Source organism: Euleptes europaea, chromosome 1 (genome assembly GCF_029931775.1).
Source record: "Euleptes europaea isolate rEulEur1 chromosome 1, rEulEur1.hap1, whole genome shotgun sequence".
NCBI classification, from domain to species: Eukaryota; Metazoa; Chordata; class Lepidosauria; order Squamata; family Sphaerodactylidae; genus Euleptes; species Euleptes europaea.
In genome coordinates this window covers 118,883,579-118,907,263 of record NC_079312.1, presented here as the reverse complement: position 1 = coordinate 118,907,263, position 23,685 = coordinate 118,883,579, and the positions used below count along the sequence as shown (strand labels likewise).

Below are 23,685 nucleotides of genomic sequence, written 5' to 3'. Positions count from 1 at the left end.
GTACATAATAGCACAAGCAGAAGAGATTTCCACTAGGACACACAGCATCACATGAAACCCACAGGTGTCCTCTTGTCAAAGTCAAGCATCTCATCTGATGTCTTTTATTTCATTAGGCTGCTGCAGAGAGGAAACTCAGTCTGAAGTGTTGTATCTCTTCATAAGGATCCAAAATGTTTCATCTCGTGGCACAGAGAGTATCATCAGGAATTTTGAAACCCCCAGACTTCTAAGAGCTGTACCTGAAAGTTTTCTTGGCAGAGAGGAGGGTTATCAAATGTTTCACAGTGCTCTGTCCTCCCGTGGTGCAGATCAGCATCAATAAACAGAGCCTGGCCTCCCCCACCACCTGGAGGGAAAAAAAACAAACAGCATAGATTACCGAGTTGCTCACTAGACTGGTTAATGGTATACATGCCTAGATGTATGATCTCAATCTAGCAGTTATATATCGAACATGTTCTCCGGCTCTGATTGCAGTTGATTGCATGCCAAGACAGGAGAGGGGAAGGGTCTGGTCATCTTTGGCATTTTGCAGGGCTGGCATCTGAGTGCCGTCTTTTCATAACGCACCACCTAAGCTCTTACTTTGAGAGCAAAGCCAACTGAAAACATTTAACAGTAGTAACAACTGCCCAATATGGTGCCATCTAAATAATTGAACTGGTAAAAGAATCCGTCTTGCATTTAGAAAGAATAACTCTGACCTAAATTTCAACATAGCTTGTGAGAAACAGAACATCTTGAATAAGCTTTTTAGATAGAGAAGGTCAGTCCAATGCCCAAAAGCATGTGGGATTTTGTGTGTGTGCGCATGCGCTAACGTGTACCTCTGCCTCTGTGTGGCTGCTGTCATCAATATACGACTCTATGGCTGCATATGCCTTTAGAGAACTCATCTGTAGAGCAACTCCACTGCATTATATATGAGCACAGCAATCCCAGACCCCAGTTTAGATCAGTGCCTTCTTCTGCATGCATATAGTATATATAGCCAATTGGTATGTTGCTATATGAAAGCAGTCAGGGCCTTGTTATTCCATAGCTATGTCTGAGTCATTTTCTTCATGCTATCTTGGTGTACATTGGGATATGTCTGCTATCTAGACAGAGATTCTTGCCACTCCGTGCCCTCATGAAAACATCTGGTCATTCCCCTCCCATTTGTAGACTTCTCTCTAAGACCTTCACGAGAAGGATCCTTTCGGAGTGGGGGGAAGAGGCCTCTCTACGAAAAGATGATGGTCTAGCTCTCATAAGGCAAGCTGGTCTTGGCAGGGTACCTCCATGTAACATGAGAAGGAGGCCAAGCCATGAAAAAGGTAACCAGGGAGGGAGGGAATATTTATTGTAAAGGTGGAGGATTTGTAGTTACTTACCTGGGATAAGAGAGCCAGTATGGTGTAGTGATTAAGGTGTCGGACTAGGACCTGGGAAACCCAGATTCATATCCCCACTTCACACCATGGAACCTTGCTGGGTGACCTTGGGCCAGTCACACACTCTCAGTCCCGACGCTGGCTAGTATTTGGATGAAAGACCTCCAAGGAATACCAGGGTAGTGATGCAGAGGTGGGCAACGGCAAACCACCTCTGAATGTCTCATGCCTTGAAAACACTACAGGGTTGCCATAAGTCAGCTGTGACTTGATGGCAAAAAAACACACCAACTGGGATAAAATGCTTCAGTGGGTACCTTAATATGAAAAACAGACCCCATCCCACCACAGGTTGGTCATACTGCAAGGTGACTGCAGCATCCTTCAATTAAAAATACAAGTGTAGACTGTGCTCATGTTTTGTTTGCTGTATTATTTTGTTCCTTAACACTTTACTAAACTGTTCATAAACTTTATCTGTGTTTTATTATTTTTGGATACATAGTGATGTACCACAAAGGGTGTCTGGTTCAAGTTATCTGATGAAGGGAGCTTTGACTCTTGAAAGCTTATTCCCTGAAACTCATGTTAGTCTCTAAGATGCTAGTGGACTCGAATCTAATGGTTCAAGGCACACACTGTTGCAGTTCTCTGAAAAGTAAAGGCAAGACTAGAGAAATGAGAGACTTCTTGCAGCTTAAATAGCGAGTCTTAATGCCCATGTGAGAATAAGTGGAAGGTCATGTGGTAAATTTGGGGAGAAGTTAAGCTGAATAGGGCCTGGGGTATCCGATGTGCTTGTACCATTATCATCTCTGTGGCAGGTATAACATTACAACAGAATAATTACCAATGACAATTCCTTCCCGAGTCCCAGACATGAACATGGAGGCTGTTTTGGAAGGCAACTTGAAGTGTCTAACTGCCAGGAATGGAGAGAGGCGGTATTTAATCAAGTCTAACTTTGGCACAGTGAGGTAGTTCGAGCTGGTTGTGTGATCTTCAGGAGAGAAGGGAGATGGAGAACGCTGGCGTGGGGAATGAGGCATGGCTTTGGCCTGTTCTGGCTTCTTGATGAACACCCACTCATATCGCTCCATTTCAGGGTGCACCTTTCAAACAAAAGCAACATATGTTACGTGTACTCTACTAACTCTTCCATCCTGTCTGCTCTGTTAGGACAGCACCTGACCAGGAAGATTAGGCTGATCAGCAATACCATAGTTGGAAGAGAAGGCTGGAAAAATGCTGAAACCCCCCTTGATACCGGGGGGGTGGGGACTATTGATGGAACTGATTCTGGATGAACTGCTGAAGGATAAATGACCTTGATATGACACAAAGCATTAGAGAGCATTTAAAGGTAAAGGTCCCCTGTGCAAGCACTGGGTCATTCCTGACCCATGGGGTGATGTCACATCCTGACGTTTACTAGGCAGTCTTTGTTTTTATGGGGTGGTTTGCCAGTGCCTTCCCCAATCATCTTCCCTTTATCCCCAGCAAACTGGGTACTCATTTTACCTAAATTTGAGCCAAAGACAATACTTTCCATGTTTTATTTATTTATTGTCTGGTAAATACTCTCTATTCAAGGCCCTGTGAGTATGACTACACAGAGATACCATCTCATACCTACTTAGTGGTGTGTAGAAGTTCTACTATTAATATTGCTATTCAATGTGACACCACCAAGTCCCATCTCATGACATCATCAAGCCCCATGAGGAGGGGCTGTGGCTCAGTGGTAGAGCATCTGCTTGGCATGCAGAAGGCCCCAGGTTCAATCCCCGGCATCTCCAGTTAAAGGGACTAGGCAAGGAGGTGATGGGAAAGACCTCTGCCTGAGACCCTGGAGAGCCACTGCCTGCCTGAGTAGACAATACTGACTTTGATGGACCAAGGGTCTGATTCAGTATAAGGCAGCTTCATGTGTTCATGTGTCCAGAACTGGAATGCATGTGCGAATACGGCTAACTTCCCCGTCTCCTAGAATTGCCAACTGCCTGGAGAAAAAAAATGACCCATCCTTTAGTAGAGGTTTAATGGGATGTTATTTATCAGCTAATGTTATTTACCTCCATGCCTTGTCAAGCTCCAGCTGCCCATTTCCACACCTTAAGCCTCCATTAAAGGGCAGGCCATTTTCCTCCAGGCCTGCTGGCAACCCTTCCCATCTCCCCTTACTTTGCTGCACTCTACTGAAGCCTATTTTCTCCAGGCCATGTCCTATCGCAGAAAGTCCGCCACGCTGGAAGAAAAATTCTGAAGAAACATGGTGTTGAAGAAATGCAGCAAGGTTCTTGGGGTGGAACACAGTTTAGGCTTTTTCACCTGCATACTCCCTCTTTCACCCCACATTTGAGGAGCCTGGGACCAGAAAGAACAGCTGTGACACACTATACGTACTACTTCTGCCTGATTAGCCTGTGCCAATTTTACAGTGCAGTCCTAAGAACAGACCTGGTTATGGTTGCTTTCTCAGTTGCCTACTGAACTACTGGAATGTATATGATTTTTCCAACCTGTCTGAAATTTGGAGGGAGTATGTTTCAAATGAGGGCTACAACCCCAATTATGTGTGGTGTGGTTACAGGCAGAAATATGTTGCTCATTAAAACCAATAGGAATGACTACCGGATTGAATTCCTAATATGGCTAGCCCTAATTCCTTTATTAAAGAACCCAACTCAAGTTTATAAAACAACAAGAGAATCCAAACAGAATCTGCTCTCCCCCCACCCCCGTTTGCTCATCCCTAAAAATAGCCACCTGTTCGGTAGATGAAGGGATTTAAAATAGATACATTTAAAAGCAAATGATTCTCCTTGGTGGTAAGTAATTTTTGACTCACTGTGAAAACAAAACACTCTCCTGTACCAAAGAACCTTGATGCTGCCCCGCTTTTCTTCCTTTCACTCCAGTCTGAGGAGAGAAATGCTCCACACACCTGCAATGTGCGGGAGAGAGAAAATAAGAACATTCAGAATTTATGGTACTAGACATCAGAAAGAGCTACGGTGCCAAGAAAATGTGTTTTCACAAAAGCGTGGTAGTTTTTTATTTCTTTCACATTCTAACAATCCATCCTTAATAGGATTGGGGCTGTATAAACCAACACAATGTCACGAAGTATGGTATCCTTTTTTGATAGCATCATGTGGTGATAAAATGATACAGGCTATTAGGATCAGGATGTAAAGACTTTTTAATCAACAGAGTGCAAAATCTGTTCTATATATGATCTCTTTTAAACTTCTCAATAGTTCGAACACAAACAAAAGTGTATCTTACAGACATACTCACTAAGAACTAGGACTGACTACAGCCCCTTGTTGAGTATACTCAAAGTAGCCAACTTGTGTTTGCTGTCACATAATGCGTGAAGCAACCTTAACTTAGGGTTGTCTTTGTTTCTTCCAAGAGATCAACTAACATCTGAAGAAGCACTACTAATGGCGAATTAATCTATTCACTCTTTTGTAATAACCACATAGTTTTTATTGCTTTTCCCTGGATCTTGGTTCATTGATAATTGCCTTTAACTATCTCTGAAGAATAGAATGGTTGCCGCAGGAAAGCACCCTTGAAATCTGTATTTCACAGCTTCCTCCTGTTATTCTTCCTATCTTTAAAGATGTATCTCCTGCCCTAGGCTTTTCAACCTAATGCTTTTGAGTCATGTCTCCCTATCTCCTTTCCCTGTACCATTTCCATCTCTTCAAACAACTTTTCTGATTTGGTAAACATCACCCTTTATGCACTAAAATTAGTTCTGTACGTAAATATTGAATGCTTATTTCAGAGTCAATGAATGTCTTTGTTTTCTGTGGGAGTGAGATTCCAGGAGCTCAGGGTTTAGAATTTGTTCTTAGTACAGGGAAATCTGTCTGCATGAGGCATCCTTTAGATACCTTTTCATCTTGGAACCTCAGAAGTGGTGCCCCACCCACATTTCTCTGAGATACTTAGAAGACACTTACTTCCCCAAATGTGGTTTTTAGCAGCAGTACTGTTGGTTCGTAACCTTCACAGCATAAATAAAACCTGCAGGAGACAAAGAGGAGATGTGATGAGTTAAGTGGGGATGCGGGGGGGGGGGGGTTGCAGTATGATCTGTAAGCACAGCACATTGGACTTTCATGCATTACCAAGAAACTTGGGGTTGGGCACAGTGGGGCAAGATGCAAATCAGACAGAATCCCCTATTATCTGAGGTTCACGCCTCTGACTATCCAGGTCAATGTAATACTATGGGCTCTCATTCAACTACATTTTGGATTTTCTGCTCTGGGACCTCTGGACTGTTGAATGTAATTGGAAGAATCTCCATACTTTTGACTCTGAGCTCCTCTTTGCTTCCTTGGGACACCAGCCTTTGAGTCAAAGTAAAATTATTGCACTCTCTACATTGCTGACAGCAAAGGCTATTTCTGATGTGTATAAAACAAGCTTGTTCTTCTTCTATACAATGACCTCCCATAAGCTCATGCTTATATTCATGCTCATATTGAGAATTTGGTGTGCCTCTTTTCCTCACATCCATTCCTTCAGTTTTGGATGATCTTTCTCTTCCCCTTCCCCATGCTCTTCTGATCTTGGGCTGGGTCAGTGATGCTTTGCATTCTTCTGCCTGGGATTTTGGGGAGGACTTTCAAAATCAAGTGCATTGCTCTTGAAAGCCAGAAATATATTACAGGGAGAAGATAGCTCCCGTTTACAGTAACAACACTGCAATGCCAGCAAAGCCTCTACAAAACCCAGGCTGTGCTTCCTGTGGCTCAGTGATAGAGCATCTGCTTGGCATGCAGAAGGTCCCAGGTTCAATCCCGGCATTTCCAGTTAAAGGGGCTAGCCAAGTACGTGACGTGAAAGACCCCTGCCTGAGACCCTGGAGAGCCGCTGCCGGTCTGAGTAGACAGTACTGACTTTGATGGACCAAGGGTCTGATTCAGAAGAAGGCAGCTTCATGTGTTCCTCACATGAAGAAAAATCAACCTGATTATCTATTTTTTAGGATTTGTTTTAAAATACACGGAGGAACCGTCACCTGTAAGTGATTGCTGCCAACCTTTCAGTGGAAATTATTGTTATGCTGAACACGCTGCCTATGCAAACCTATAAAAGGCACAAAAACACTCCTTCGTTTCCCCCCAGTATTGTTCAGGGTTATGTAATAACTGGTAAGGCAGGCATGCTATATGAGTTGGGAAGCCACAGTTTTTGCTCAGTGATGGAAGTAATTGTGTTGATCAAACCTTGACATAACATAATCTCAGCAGCACATGCAGAATCTTGGCATAGATTCCCAGGTCTAGAATCTTATAGCATTATTGTGATAGTGAAGGTGTGTTTGGCTGGGTGTAGGAAGGAATCCCTTAAATATTACATGCCACTGTTTATATTGCAATGGCTCTTTAGGCAAGATTCTAATATGCATCTTCTGAAATGGCAGGATGGAGCGTCCTATTTCTGCCACCAGCTGACCCCCAGGAGTGTTTTTACTATTATTTGTTGCTGTTGTTATTGATAACAATGATAATGTCACCAGTGTACATGGCATTTATTTTGCTTCTTTAATTGTGAAAACATACATAGGGGATTGGGGGAGGGAAGGCGGCATGGAATCGCCCACTCTTTTTAATTATTTTAAATGGTTGTGAGCCGCTCTGAGCCTGACCTGGTCAGGAAAGGGCAGCCTAAAAATCTAATAAAATAAAATTTAAAAATCTCATCAGATCTCAGAAGGTAAGCAGGGTTGGTACTTGGAAGGAAGACTCTGAGGAAAGCAAGGAAGGCTCTGCAGAGGAAGGCAATGGCAAACCACCTCTGATTCTCACTTGCCTTGAAAGCCCCTTGCTGGGGTTGCAGTAAGTCAGCTATGACTTGACAGCACTTTATACACACACACATAGAAAACTGGACAGAAGGTGACTTGAGTCATATATGCAGTGGCAGACTGGGCAGGTGCTAGCATGAGATGCAGGTGCTGGTTTTGACTTTTAAAGACTTATATGGTCTGGAACCTTCCTATCTGCGGGACGGCCTCTCCTGGTATGCCCCCCCCCCCCGAGAACATTACGTTTATCAAATAATAATCTACTGGTGGTCCCTGGCCCAAAGCGTATCCGGCTGGCCTTGACCAGAGCCAGGGCTTTTCCGGCGCTGGCTCCTGCCTGGTGGAATAGTAAAACTGCCAACCTCCAGCTGGTGGCTGGAGATCTCCCACTATTACAACTGATCTCCAGGCAACAGAGATCAGTTCCCCTGGAGAAAATGGAGGCTTTGGCAATTGGACTCTATGGCATTGAAGTCCCTCCCTGCTCCAAACCCTGCCCTCTTCAGGCTGCACCCACAAAATCTCCAGGTATTTACCAACCTGGAGCTGGCAACCCTATGGAATAGTCTCTCTAATGAGACCAGGGCCCTGCGGGACCTTAAGGAGTTCTGCAGGGCATGTAAAACAGAGGTATTCCACCAGATCTATGGTTGAGGACAGCTACGTTTTTTCCATCAATGCTAGTCTCCCTACCTTCTCCCCCCCCCCACGCACACACATTTCCATTCGAACTGATTACAATCTATGTGCTGAAATTAATGCTGTATAAGTGGCCCTGAGCCCAGCTTTGCTGGGGAGGGCGGGATATATAAGATTAACAAATAAATAAATGAACTGCAGATGAGATGTGTGAAGGCTTTTAAAGACATGGATCTCATGTGTGAGTTTTATGCTTCTGACTCTGCATCATATTCTCCATTGCCCTGCCATCTGTGGCTGTGTGTCTCATGATTAGCAGCAATCAGAAGGAAGAGGTGAGATAGCATGTTACTGTAGTGTTGCCAACCTCCAGGTACTAGCTGGAGATCTCCTGCTATTACAACTGATCTCCAGCCGATAGAGATCAGTTCACCTGGAGAAAACGGCCCCTTTGACAATTGGACTCTTTGGCATTGAAGTCCCTCCCCAAACTCCGCCCTCCTCAGGATCCACCCCCAAAACCTCCCGCCGATGGCGCCGTAGAAGGACCAGGCAACCCTATGTTACTGGCCACTCACTACAGGCCCTTTCCCAGATTGTGATGATATGAATAATTGTTGAGGCAGCCTGAGTCCATGACTATACAGTAGCTTGCCCATAGGCACACTACTGGAAACATGGGGATTACCCTTGGGAAAGATAGTAGGAAGCTGGTTGTACATAGCCAACAATTATCCCACAGTGTCCGGCATATATGTAGTGGGAAAACAGAATGTCATGGATATGACCAGGAATATAGAAGAACAGTTGCTGAACTTTACCATAAAGAGAATGGAGGATGTTTCTGCTTGCTGGAGACAGACTTGATGGGGTTTCTCAGCTAAACATGCCTAAAGGGAATTTAGAGACCCAGAACAGAATAGTCTCGGACAGGGGCAAGAGACAAAGAAGTAACACAATTATATGGCCTTGTGTAGTTTATAACCAATCTAACCCATATCAATAGATATTATGTGTTAAGGCTCAGGTGCAGAAGCATCTGCGAATGGCAAGAATGTCTATCTTCACAGAAGATATGGGTAAAAGATGGGGTGTGTTGGTTGAGAGCCAGCAGATATTCATATGTATGAGAAATTTATAATCACTAAACTTTGTTAAGATAACAGTAACAGTTTTTTATATATTTTTAAGAAGTCATTTCAAGTATGGAAAAGTTTGTATGGTGTTTGAAGTGATAAAATAATTAGTTAGCCAAGAATGTGCGCCCTTATCAAGTGGGACAGCTAGCTATGGTTAGGAGATGATTAAAAAAAAACTAGAAATATGGGAAGATAAATTGATCAAGAGCTTCTTCAAATGGTCAGTTCTGTTAACAATAACCTCAGAATTTCTCTTCTTCTCTTCAATGTATTGGGCCAATTCTTTAGTTCACTTAAAGCAGTATAGCCTTATTCTGGATGAAACTATGACTGAGACTGATTCTTCAAATACTGCCTTACCTTTTCAAGCTGTACCCATCTTTAGAAGTTGAGAATAAGAGAACAGGTGAGAACAAAGAGAAACGTTCAGGGATCCAGGACCACACAATGCGCATCACCTGAGCAGTGACAATAGCAGAAGTGAAATTATGGGTGTTCACAGTAAGGTGGAATGATTGCCTGTGCAACAGAAGAAAGGAAGAGAAAAGTCAAGACTCCAATTACTGCAAAAGATTCTATAGTTCCTGATTTTGAGGACAAAGAGCACCCTTTGTGCCAGCATACTAGTGGCAGAATGAGCAACCAACTCCTGGAAAGTTATACCTTTGCAACTTTAAGTGCAGCTTATTGTGTCGGTTTCAGAGAACGATGCAAAACAAAGCAACAACCCACATCATCTTGTAATTCATTAATCAAAAGAATCTGGTCAACCAAAACAACAACGTTATCTCCTTACAATCATGTTCCTTTGTGCATTTTTAAATTATATTATCATAGGGGCAGTCCGAAACTGGAGCCTAGCAGCCCCTTAAATACTAACAAAATGTTATTTGTGCATACATTTTTGTAGGCCAGAGCTCACTTCTTCAGATGCAAGAAGTGGCGAGGAAATTCTTCTGTCCATCAGATTTTTAGGGGACTCGGATTGCTTCCCTCTGACTGGCTTTGGTTCTGTGGGCAGGCACTGAGCTCCTACTGTTTTAGATTTTGAATTGGTATTTTAATAGGATTGAATTTTCGTGTTTTTATCATACGTATTATTGTTTTAATTGATGTAGCCAGCTCTGAGCCTAACCTCAGAGGGTGGGCTAGAAGTCCAAATGTAAATAAATAAATTAAATACGTGCTTGTGAGCTAGGCACAGATATAGCTGGAACAATCTAATGGGTATTACTAAATAATTAACCATTTAAAAAAAAATTCTGAAACAGATTTGTACAGTAGATACAGGCAAAAGAAAAACCATAAACTACAGCCATGGACAGCTCCTAATTCCAGAGCTACCTCTGTTTTATGGCCACAGAATGTCATTTCTTTTGTGCGTAGATTTCTCAGTTTTATGACAGGTGAGCTGATGGCGCGCCAAACTAGACTGAGTTATTTGTACAGCACATACATGCCCTTGGGCTTCGGGGCAACGGACTGGATAAGATTTCAGATACCAGTGAACTGATATCAAGCACTCCGGCCCATCTCACTATCTGTATTAGATGGAAGCATAATCAATTGACATAATTCTATCTGGAATAACATTTGTCAGCAGGGAATGTAACATGTCTGAAGAGGAGGTAATTAGACTTCTGTACCTGTGCTGCACCATGGTTACTCCTTTCTCCACTAGGGCCTTCCTGTTAGCCATATGAAGGAGCCAGATTTCTTTGCGAGAGAACAGCCGGATGGCAAATGCCTTCTCTAAAAGCTTTTCCGCAGTCATGTGCTCATGGATGTCCCACATGAAAGCCTGCAAGCTCCCCTTGATGTCAGTCACCTCCAGTCCTTTAGAACTTACTGAGACCTGGTATTGCTTCAGCAAGGCCAGAGCAATGCGGTAGAGGACCTTCTGCCCCTCCAGAAGATACACATCAAATATGCGGATGACATAATCAAATGGAAGGTCATCAAACAGCCATACCAACCACTCAGAATACACCTCAAAAATGTTGTCTGTTGAGCTGGCTATGAGTCGGTGAGCAGCTGGGCAGTGCTTGTTGGCTAGGTCTCCAAATGTCATGCATGAGGCCTTGTGACTCAGGAAGGAGCTGTATATGTAGGAGGTATGGGAAGCATTGCAGTGGAGGAGTCGGCAGGTATTCTCAAAGCATTGGGCTTCTTCTGGGTTGTAATGAAGCAGCAGGGCCACCACAGCTGGAAGCAGGGGACAGTAGGTGATGTCTGGGGACAAGCTGGCAATGCAGGTGAGGATCTTTTTCATAGCAGTAGTCCCTTCTGAAGTGAGGCAGTATTCAGGCATGATGCTCCCTACTAGGAATTCAGGCAAGGGGTGAAAGTTGTCACTGTGGTGTTCAAACAGCTTGCCAGCAACATCCCTGTAGACTGAGGCATCAGGGGTCATAAGCCGACATGGTATGTGCTGGATAATGTGCTGGTAAGCCTGTGCCCTTAGGGCATGACTTCTAGCCCAATGCCCTTCCCTTGCCAACTTCTTTAGCTCTTTATTAGACTTGCCAATGAACTGTTCATGAGTATCTTGCTGCCCATCCAACTTGGGAATCTTGTTGTGGTCCACAAATTCATTAGTGCCCAGGCGGGAGATTGCATCAATGACCCACATCTCAGCCTTGGAAGGGATTTCCAAAGAGACTATAGATGGATCAGTGGTTTCTATAGAACAAAGACACCTTATTCAGTGATTTATATTTACATTTTAAAATATCCTCTGTAATGTTTAGAAATCCACTGCATGTTTTATTATAGTTCCAGGGTACCAGAATCTGGAGTAGTTCCATACCAGGTTTTACTATTGGCTCTGGGAAAGTGGCTGGGCAAGCTGCTATGAAGAACTCTGGTCGACTTTTGTGTTGTTTCCTTTGTTTATTCTGAATAAAGTTGTACTTTGTTTACTTAAGAAGACCCTCAGCATATTCCTGAGTGATTGTGATATTTTATCCTCTAAAATTGCATGAAAAGCAAACACATATTTGCAGAACTCTAAGAGTTAAAACTTACATTGTTCAAAATAGTATCCAGGACCCAAAACTGTGGCCAACGGACTTTGCTATGCCAAAGTACCTGTTCTGTAAGAGAACAGGACCCAGGAAATTACTCTGGAGCCACAGTCTCCAACAAGGAACTCCAATTTACTCTACATCTAAAACCAGAATTTGCAGGGCATTAATGTCTTGCCACTGGATAATTAATAATGGCAAGAATTGGAAGGGGGTCTACCACCCTGGTTTCAGAGGGTAGCCATGTTGGTCTGCAGGAGAACAGTGAGATTCGAGTCCAGTAGTACCTATAGGGTTGCCAACCTACTACAACCTATCTATCTAATACTATGCGTGCAGACACAAAAATCGGTGCTGAACAAAAACAAACACAATATATACAAATATACAAATGTAGGTCACCACCAAATGAGCTACTGTGCAAGTCCAACAATATTTTTCATATAGAGAAGAAATAGCTTCTTGCAAAATTGGCTTAATAAATATCCTGTCGGTGAACTTGGCTTGGCACAGCGCTTGCAGCAGATCTCCTCCGTCTTGTTTACTTAATAGTGACTCATGAAAACTCAAGTCCCTTAAACGGGTAAGTAGAGTCTGGTGGGAACCACAATTCATTATCATATGTTCGGAACCGGATAAAAGAGACGCAGATCCTAGGTATTCTTTGTGTTTCACCTTCAGGCTTCTTCAGCCTAAAAAGTACAAAACCGCATATATGCATTTTGCAAATACATACATTTTTTAGAATTTTTAGAACCATTTTATAAAAACCAATGGTTAACCTCCGTGTGGAGAGCTAACATATTAATTTCCAAGAAGTAATAATGTTAAACGTACCTCTAGCAAATAGTCTATTCGCCCTAAATTGTTTTCAGAAAGCTTCTGGAGCGTATACAAAAGGAACGAACCTTTCATTGTGAATACATTCCAGTCCCTCCTCTCTAAATGCAGCGCAGCTGTTTTAGAAGTTAGTTCGGTTTCCTTAAAGGGGAAATGCTCCTACCATTTATCACAGTGACTGGATCATTAGTAGTCAATGAAACTTACTCTATTAATATTAACTGTAAACTTAAACTACAAATGCTATAAAACTCTCAACAATGGATCCTAAATAGTTATCAATCCCAGAAAACAAGAAAAATCAGTTTCCGTATTGAGACCTTGGGGCACAAGAGTCTGAAAAAGAAATATGATTTTTTCTTGTTTTCTGGGATAGATAACTAGATAACTATAACTAGATAACAAGACGGAGGAGATCTGCTGCAAGCGCTATGCCAAGCCAAGTCCACAGACAGGATATTTATTAAGCCGATTTTGCAAGAAGCCGTTTCTTCTCTATATGAAAAATATTGTTGGACTTGCACAGTAGCTCATTTGGTGGTGACCTACGTTTGTATATTTGTATATATTGTGTTTGTTTTTGTTCAGCACCTATTTTTGTGTCTGCACGCATAGTATTAGATAGGTTGTATTACATTTTTGGATGTTGTTATTCTCATACAATATACGTTGTGTTTGATAATTATATTGAGCCACTTGCTGTTATTTTGTTTGAGCTATTCTCATTATAGCATTTGGGTGTTTTTTTCTATTGGGTTGCTTAACCTCCAGGTACTAGCTGGAGGTCTCCTGCTATTACAACTGATCTCCAGTTGACAGAAATCAGTTCACCTGGAGAAAATGGCCATTTTGGTAATTTGACTCTATAGCATTGATGTCCCTCCCCTCCCCAAATCCCATCCTCCTCAGGCTCCACCCAAAAAACCTCCCACCAGTGGTGAAGACGGACCTGGTAACCCTAAGTACCTTAGAGAACAATAAGATTATTGGGGTATAAGCTTTTGAGGCCCTGATCTGGCTAGCCCAGGTAAGCCCGATCTTGTCAGATCTCAGAAGCTAATCAGAGTTGGCCTAGGACATTATTTGGATGGGAGACCACCAAGGAAATCCAGGGTCATTAAGCAGAGACAAGCAATAGCAAAACACCTCTGAATGTTTCTTGCCTTGAAAACATTACTGGGTTGCCTTAAGTCAGCTTCAACTTGACAGCAAAAAAAAAAAAAAAGCTTTTGAGGGTCAAAGCTTATACCCCGAAAATCTTGATGGTTTTTAAGGTAGCTACTAGACTCAAATCTTGCTGTTCTACCTCCCTGGTGACATGGAACTGTCCATGTCCCAGAGGCAGGTTTGTGAATAGGAATGAATGATACATTCACCCAAGCCAGGCAAATAGCTTATTTTCCTAATAACAAGGTGAATTAGCTCTTAAATGGCAGCCACATGTGGAAAACACGCACATACCTACACCATCACTTCTCAGGGAGAAGATTCGTGGCCCTCTTTTAAGAAAGAGTACTGGTTATCCTGAAGCTGTTACAGTTGACATCCTTCTTAAGGATGAAATTTCTCAAGTAACAATGTTAGTGGCCAAGTTTTGTAGAATAGTAGTTAATCATAGAAAACCTAAATGTAAACAGGAATGAAAAGTTGCAGAGTGGAGTGATTGCTTAAGTTGTATTGTTGACCAGTTGTTTTAACGAAGGTAACATTTTGTATAGTGTTTTAATTAAAATGTATTGTTTTATACTGCCGCTCTGGGTAGGGCAATGTTCCTGTAAATATTTTATGTTTGGTCAAAGGACAATAATAAACAATTTATTTATTATACCATCACTTCCTGAGAATACTTGCCTCAGTCAGATAGAAACAGAACATAGGCTAGCAGTGCAGTTCTAAGTAGGATTACACCCTTCTAGATTCAAGAACTTACATGGTCTTAGACAGCACTGTAATTTTGCCAGTTCTGCCAAATGGAATTTTGGGCTTGGTAAAATGCAAGACAGAATATCACACAGATTTTTTTTCAAATGGGTCAATTCCATTCACGATTCCATTAAATTCCGCTGCGTTTTTAGACACCTCAATGTACAGGGATCCTAAAGACAACCTAGCAGTAAACACTTTTTTCAGCCCTCCAGACAGAAATTCCTTCTTACATTTTCATTCCTGTCATCCAAAACATTTATTAACTAACCTTCCTTATGGACAATTTTTACACATCAAACGAAATTCATCTAACCAAAAGGATTACCTACATGATACAGTCATTCTGTACCAACAATTCACAGAACGAAGATACTCGACCCACATGGTTTCAGCAGCACTACATAGATCACATAAAACCAACAGACAAACTTTACTTTTGGATAGGGAGAGGTCATCAACAGGACAGATTTTTTGCAACTTACCTTATAACCACTTAGCATTTAAAATTAAAAACATAATTAAGAAACACTGGAACATTGTGAACAATCTAGCATTGACCCAATATTTGGGTTTAAGAAGACTGCTGCTCTTAGAAACATTCTAGTGAAATCTGATTTCAGTCCTGCTAAAACTATAACACACTTATTACAGGGACATTATAAATGTGGGAGTTGTTCTGTTTGTCACTTATCTTTGGAATTAAAAGAAACTGAATGGACAAATACTGGTTTTACCCATACCTTAAGACATTGTTCAAATTGTAACACCAGAGAGAGAAGTGGTATATGTGATCATTTGCAAATGTAACCTTTTATATGTAGGCAAATAATTACAACCTATAAAAACCAGAATAGCAGAACATCATTCAAGGATCAAATATAAAAACATGGAAGCACCACTAGTCTCTCATTTTATACAAACAGGACACTCTGCAGATTATTTTTTGTTATTTATTGCTTTCAGCCACATCAATACAATAGAGTGGATGTAGATAAAATTCGAAGACAACAAGAAGCAGCATACATACATAAACTAGCTTCAGTGGCACCTCATGGATTAAACTCTCAACTTGATTTCTCTGCTTTCTTATGAATAACACGTATTGACATCAAATTTACTTTAATATATGTATGTAAGTTGCTACAGGATCATAAACTATGTTAACAATGAATGTAATGAGTACTGGATAATAGCTATTCCCTATTGATGGTATTATATGAAAACATCAGGGAACTTATATGATGATTTCCAGCAAAAATAACTTTAAACAGAATGGAAAATCAGACGATGCACAGAGCCGATTGGTATATTATTAGATTATGCATTTTTTATCACAGTGTAATTGCTGGCGTTCTCTTTAGAGTGAGTACTATAATATTTGTTACTATTACTCTCTCTACAGAAAAACAAAATTCAAAATTTAGTGACCTTCAGGCAGACACACCTAATTTACTAAGGTGAGCCCATAACATTAACAACATTTTTACAAAAAAAATTTCTAACAGAAAAATTAAAATAGCTCTGTTTTTGAAATTTGTGCAGGAAATGAAATCAATCTTGATACCATATTGACGAAGCAATTGTGAAATGAGTTATGAAAGTCCAGTGTCTCGTCTTGTTCTCTGTATCATTTATGACTGCTTATTAGGCTTATAAGTTATTTTGAACTTTGGGAACTACAATAATTACACATCGTTATATTTTTCAAGATTGTTAAGTTTACAGGACAATTTGTATATATATTTATATGTGTTATCTTGGAATTTTGGAACCCACAACAATTATTCTGGAGAACATTTTGTTAATTATTAGAAGAGACATAGTGCACAGTAAAAGCTAAATAAGTTGGCAAATTAATAACTTTGCAGGTACTTTTTCATTACACGGCGACTGTTTATGTTATTTTTTGTTTGGTATTTCCAATGGTGTAATTCCCTTTGCATGTTAATATGTCACACTGGCCAAACCTTAGAATGCATAGTGACTATATTCAATATTCATAATGTTTCTTTTAATATCTCAATAATTGTTATGATATAAATACAGAAGACTTTTTTTTTCTTTTTGTTCTATTGAAACATTCTATTTGTCCGGGTTAAAACTTATGTTATGATGGTACTACACCCCTGTCAGAATTAACAAGATGGTCAATAATACAACAGATCGATGCTGGCAATGCATCGCAGACAAAGGACCCTTTGTCCATTTATGGTGGAGTTGCCCGGCACTTTCTAGTTTCTGGCAAAAGATCTGTAGGATTTTGAGTGACATAATAGGAGAGGAGGTGGAATGTACTCCAATGCTCATTTTGTTTGGTCAGATGGTCCTGCAGGAGAAAAAAAGTGGGTATTTTTTAAGGAACTTGATCTCAGAAGCAAGGATGTTGGTGGCCAAGCATTGGAATCAAAACAAGAGCCCTTCTGTTGAGTCTTGGCTCAGGAGATGTTGGCATATTATATTGATAGATAAGATTACATAATTTAGGCAAAGAGAAGAAAAGAGATTCTCCTCACAGAAATTATTCACACAAAGATGGCTCCTATTTATAAAATATTGGAATAGTATTAAACCAAAGGAATCAGTGCATCCTTGGGCATTATCATTTTGAGACTTATGCTGTAATTCAGAGATTGGGACACTGTTAGAAAAGTTTTTCTACTCGTTTTGACACATGGATTTTGTAACAGAAAGATCAATGTAATGTGTTATTCACTAAACATTATTATTAAAAAAGAAATGTTCTATTTGTCTATCATTTGTTTTATTGAAATGGATCCATGGATGTGTCTTTAAATCTGCCCCTTTCTGTCCCAATTTTCCTGATGCCTTGCTCTAATTGCTATTGTTCATTATGATTCCATCAACATTATAGCTCAGATGTATTATCTGGGTGGAGACGTGTTTCACCTGGTGCCATAAACAAAGCCTGCTTGGTCTGATTATACGGTATAGCCATTATATTACCTTGATTCACCCGGTAAGGCCAGAGTACTGTCTGTGTACTTTGTTTAGTACCCTATGGAGTATGAATGTACGTGTGTTTTTGATCGTATGAATTGAACTAGATGGATTGGTGACACATGAGTATGGTGTATAGAACTGTTGAAGAAATTGGTTGTCAAAGAGGGATAATGTTAAGGTCAGCAGGCAAAAATCTGGAGAATCACAATTGAGGCAACCAAGATGCCATGCTTCGTCATCCAACAGATTGAGATTCTTTTAGGATTCCAGGAAAGTTGGACTACACTTTAACTCTACAAGTTATGTGACGCAAGTAAGAAGAACGGACAAGTTTTTACCCCACCCCCAAAATGGCAAATCTGCACATTCTGAGAAAAAGACTCTGGCTACCACAGCCTAAGTCTTATTTTTCTCTGCAGAAGATTTAGAAAACACCATAGCAAAGAAGTAATTACTGAAGTACAATAGAGGCTGAATAGTTAAGGATGGGGCTGTCATACAATGGGTGTGACAATCAGATATTACTGCAGTTTTTGCATCGTGCTGCAGGTGGAAGAAATAACAGCTCAGCACAAGCTGGCTGTTGTAGGTTTGGAGCAGATAAGAGTTCTGAACTATTTTCCCAGAATCCCTCAGAATAGCTGCAAGTTACATTGTGCTAACGCTTAGCATTCAGTTAGCACCTGTCGCCCAACAATTTATAGCATTGTTATATTATTAATTTGTACTGCAGAGATGTTACGGAAATAGAAATGCCAGAATGCATCTATGGGTGTCAGCTGCAATGGCTCAGTGCTGAAAATAAAGAGCAGCAAATGACAATCGCCTGCAAAAACCATCTGGAAGTTGTTGGTTTGCTCCATATTGAAGATGATGTTGTGAATTTGGCGGTCTTCTTTACTGTGCATAGATCTAGCGTTACGGCTGTGCAGATGTTTAAAAGCCCATACTAATGTAGACAGTTGTGGGATCATACCCTGTGGCCCTGGGCTTAACTTCCAAGTGGTCAGCTGTGAGCCTTACATGTGTACACATGTATGCACATAGCCACTTCCATGCTTTTTTTTGCAGCATTCCCAATTGTGAAGAAAAATCTCCATACACATCCAGCGTGGTGTAGTGGTTAAGGCGGTGGTTTGGAGCAGTGGATTCTGATCTGGAGAACCGGGTTTGATTCCCCACCCCTCCACATGAGCGGTAGAGGCTAATCTGGTGAACTGGGTTTGTTTTCCCACTCCTACACACAAAGCAAGCTGAGTGACCTTGGGCAAGTCACAGCTCTGTTAGAGCTCTCTCGGCCCCACCTACCTCACAGGGTGTCTGTTGCGGGGAAGGGAAGCCAGTTTGAATCTCCGTTAAGTGGGAGAGAAAGTCGGCATATAAAAACCAATTCTTCTTCTTCATCATCCTCTTGACACAGATGTTTTATTGGATGCATGGACATTGAGGAGGGAAGGCAGAATGGTATAGCCTGATTTAGATCTCAGAAGCTAAGCAGGGCCAGTACTTGGAAGGGAGACCACCAAGGAAAGCTCTGCAGAGGAAGGCAATGGAAAACCACCTCTGCTTTTCACTTGCCTTGAAAGCCCCTTGCAGGGGTAGCTATAAATCGGCTGCGACTTGACAGCACTTTACACACATACATGGACAATAGGGGCAAGACCAGAAGGAATGATCTTGTTCAGCTCCATGTGATTTTAAAACATCTGCATCAGGGATGTAACAAAAGATTGTTAATGTTCATTGATAGCAAGGAATCTGATCCCAGTCTTGGAATGTAATGCACACTGAAATTTGGGCATGTATAAGCATGAGAAAGAATCTGGAAAAAATTAAGTAGTTTTGAATTTAAAATATGCCTTGCTTATTTTTAAATTGAGTAAATACTGCTTTTTAAAAAAAACAACCCCAAATCCATAAGACTCCAGTGCTTTCTTAACTAAAGGAAACTAAGTTGAATAACATTGTTCCTGGAAACTCTTAGGCCATTTATGCACAGGAGGTTTTGCCTTGGATTTGCCGTTCTCTGGGTGTACATTTTCCCCATCCGAATTCTCAGAACTAAAAAATAAGCCCCCATGCAGAGTTTTGAGAATTTGGATGGGAAAAATGTACATCTAGAGAGTGGAAAATCCAAGGCAAAACCTCCCATGCATAAATGGCCTTAGAAGATGGGAGCAGGCAAAAAACATGGAAACCAATGAATTAAAACGTAGCTATCAAAGAGGTTGAAGGTAGCCACGTTAGTCCAAATCATAATTTTTAAAAAGTAATGTAATACTTTTTATTAAGAACTGCCAAAAGAGCAACCATCAGGAGGAAGAAGCATGCAATGGAAGCATTCCACCGAAAATACAAAAATGTTTTTTTTTTCTTCTTTTAATTACACAACCTTCTTTTTTTCTTTCTTCCTCCCAGAAAGCCAAAAGTACAACCTGACACCAGCACCATTTCAAAGCTACCCACCTGCTCAGCATTTCACAGAGAATTCTTACAAGACCAGGCCTTAAGATCACAGCTTCATGATGGAGAATTCTGTCATTTTGGTTGCATGGTCTTAATAAAAAGTGTCGTGTGACTTTTGTTTTTAGAGATCGAAATAGTCGATACATGGAAATGCAAGAAAGCAGAGGGCTAGGGGTGGAGGACACCTAGATCTCTGGGGTGTGGTTCTGCACTATGGGAACTTCTTAGGAACAAAACAATCCTCTGTTCAGAGCATCCGTTAACCAACGCCTCCTGGGAAGCAAGGCCGGCTAGGAGGCCCTTGCGATAAATCTAAGGAGGCTAAATTGGGTCAGGGACGGCCACCATAAATTGCTGCCAGATCGCTCCGTAGTTCCCTCTGTGTTTGTGTGCATTTGACAGCTTTACAGCCCCGTGTAAGCACCAGTGGAAATCTGCCCATGGGCTCCTGCAAATACTGCATTTTAAAAAGGCCACCCCTCCTCCTACTCTACGACATTCAACCCTCCCTCTTACCCCGACCCCTTAAAGGGATTGTTGTTGTTAATGCTGTGTTTTATTAAAAGTATGGGGGGGAAACAACATTTAATAAAGTCCAGAACGAAAAAAGCAAAATAGCTTGGCTTCTTTGAACTGGCAGTTGAATTCGCACGCCCTCTGGAGGAAATTGTGCGCTATTGCTGAAAAGAATTCCTGGGACAGTTTATTATTATTTATTTGTGTGTGTTAAGTGCCGTCAAGTCGCTTCCGACTCATGGCGACCCTATGAATGAAAGTCCTCCAAAATGTCCTATCTTTGACAGCCTTGCTCAGATCTTGCAAATTGAAGGCTGTGGCTTCCTTTATTGAGTCAATCCATCTCTTGTTGGGTCTTCCTCTTTTCCTGCTTTATTTATTTACAAGTGTTATACCCTGCCTTTCTGCCCTCATGGGGGCGACTAAGGCTACAGCCTCTTCTAAGCTGTATTTAAGGATTAGAGGTGCTAGACGTTTATCAAACCATTAAATTCTATAGCACATGCACTTCTGAATTTGATTTTCCAAACCATACTTGGACAGGAAGCTCACATCATGAATTCCCCCTTCTTTGCGGTGCCTTTGCTCTCTTTGCCTGCCTTCAGAAAAGACCGTCCAGAACAGTTTGAACCGCGGAGCTCTTTTTCTAACTGCAAAGTAACCCTATCGTTCGTACTACAGAAAAACAGTTGCATTTGTATGCTAGAAGGAAAACATTCCGTAAATGCATTGTGGAAGTCATGGTTGCCCCACCTATCACGTTCGTGGGAGTATTCTGGCTGGAAGGCCAAGAACAACATGCCCCAGTTGTACAGTGAGCAGGGTGTTCACCTGAAGTTATGTTCAGAAGGAGGTGATGATGGTAGACTCAGTGGCAGGGGCCAGCAGATGCAGAAGCAGAAATGGGACCCCCCCCCCGCAAAAAAAATTGTGCTTAATACAAGACAGGTAACTGATACAACATCAAGAAAGGATGGGGAATATTTTTTTCCCAAATCTAGATTTACTGTAGAGGAACTCTTCCTTGTCATTCCATCAAAAATTATAATGGGTTCCTAGCTTGTGGCTAGCAACCAGTGTGAATGAACCTTTACTTTTGTGTTTCTTTCTTTGACAGGTTCCAATGAGGGATGGACAGTTTAAACTGCCAGTCAATATGACCTTCAATTCATTAATGGATATTACTCATCTCCCCTCCCCCCACACACCCATAATCTATTTTATTTAGATGTTATTATGTAGCATTTTTGCAGAACATTCCACATAAGTATACACAGTATTTGACGATGGATAGTCAAATACTTTTGGGCTGTGTAGCACAGCCATGGTGGTGGGGGTAGGGGAGTGAATGTGTGTGCTGCAGCCCCCCATACCGCAGCAAATACATACTTGCCACCTGACAATGTGTGACTCTCAGCCATTCTAAGAAGAGATTAGCACCTGCAGCCAAACTCAGACCTCTGTTCTTTGCATCACCTAACAAACCACTATAATTAGTTACCCACCAAAAGTAACCATTCCTTCCAAGCAAGCAGCAAGTACCACTCAAGCAACGATTTGGCCAATAGTTATCTGCTGGAATTGCAAGCAAAAATCTTAAATGATAGTACACCGTTTTGTTTCCTCCTTATATGCCAGGCTTATTTAGTTGTTTGTCCCTGGAGATGTGGCCCCTTGTTAGATGTCTTACCTTGTGTCGCGTCCTGGATGCCTTCCTCTAGATCATCCATCATAGAATTTGCTCTTCTCCAGGTCACTGTTTTTGTCCAAATCGGCTGTGAGGCCCCTAGCAGGGCTGATATAATTCAGCCCAACCTTTAGCATCCCTTGTCCTTGCTTGAATGACCTGACCAAAGCTCTGCTCCTGTGTCTAATTTATTGGGCCCGAAGGCTTCTTTGTAGCCAGCACCTCCCCAAAGGAGATATTTATTTGGTGTAAACAGTGGTAAAACATTCCTTCCCCCTACTCGCTCACCCATGCCTGCCATACGCCTCCTTGACAAGCGGGATGTAAATAAGCGAGATAATGATCAAAACATCAACAGGACCCATTAAAAAGGATCATTTATTTTTCCAAGGGTAAACTTTATTTACCTCTACCCTCTTGCAATAAGGGAATGAGTCCCATGAGTACCTGAAAGACAAACACAGACATGTAGAAGAGGGAGGTGCCAGTGTGTGTGCGGGACGGGGACTTGATTTCTGTCCTTCTGATCATTACATGTCCTTGAACTGATGAACATAAACACAGAGGCTGGCTCTCAAACTGCTTCCTGCTGGATCCTTTGTTTCTACTTGAAGACAGAAATGAAATCATGTGAACGGTGAATGCCAAGAATTCAACAGACAAAGCTATGCAATTTAATGTGTGTGAAAACAATGGACGAGCGGCTGTAAACCTACTATAGGTTTGGGCTGTAGAGTTTCCTTTGGTTAGCTGGTCATGTGCGTAAGAATTAGGATGAGTTGTGCTCCTGCAAGGCAGCCACTTTGGAACTGAGCGCACTGCTATCATTTGAAGTCTGTCTAACCCGGGAAAGCAGGTGCTGAAGGGATTTCATTGCATCGCGCTTGGAGATGGGAGTATAAACTGAGCTTTATGTTGCTCCAATTCACTGCAGTTATTATCTCTTTATTCATTTTAAACATTTCTGTCCCACCTTATCTCCTCCCACTGCAGGTGACCAACAATACCACACTAGGTTGTAGTGGCACAAAACATAGAAGTCAAATTAACGAGATCAAAAAATGCACAAATTTAAAAAGCACACAGAATTTTTAAAATGCATAAATTACAGAAAAGAAAGCACACCGAATTTTTAAAAAGCACATTATTAAAAACACAAAGATTTTTAAAAAACCCCACTGCATCTCATGTCTTATGTGGTCTGAAAGCTTGCATTTTATCTGAAAGGATCCTGCCTCTTCTACAATATATGAAACCACACATCACTGGA

General features: G+C 41.4%; 1 protein-coding gene across 1 annotated transcript; it reads right to left on the bottom strand.

Annotated features, from left to right (window-relative positions):
• Window positions 1–203: 203 nt before the first annotated feature.
• Window positions 204–22,458, bottom strand: LOC130476268 (TBC1 domain family member 24-like). Its single transcript, XM_056848185.1, has 7 exons — window positions 22,419–22,458; window positions 10,640–11,675; window positions 9,354–9,512; window positions 5,360–5,423; window positions 4,231–4,326; window positions 2,230–2,491; window positions 204–349 (listed from the first exon to the last, which is right to left on the bottom strand). Exons 1-7 carry the CDS (start codon window positions 22,456–22,458, stop codon window positions 204–206), a joined length of 1,803 nt encoding a protein of 600 aa, XP_056704163.1.
• Between the last annotated feature and the right edge of the window lie 1,227 nt (window positions 22,459–23,685).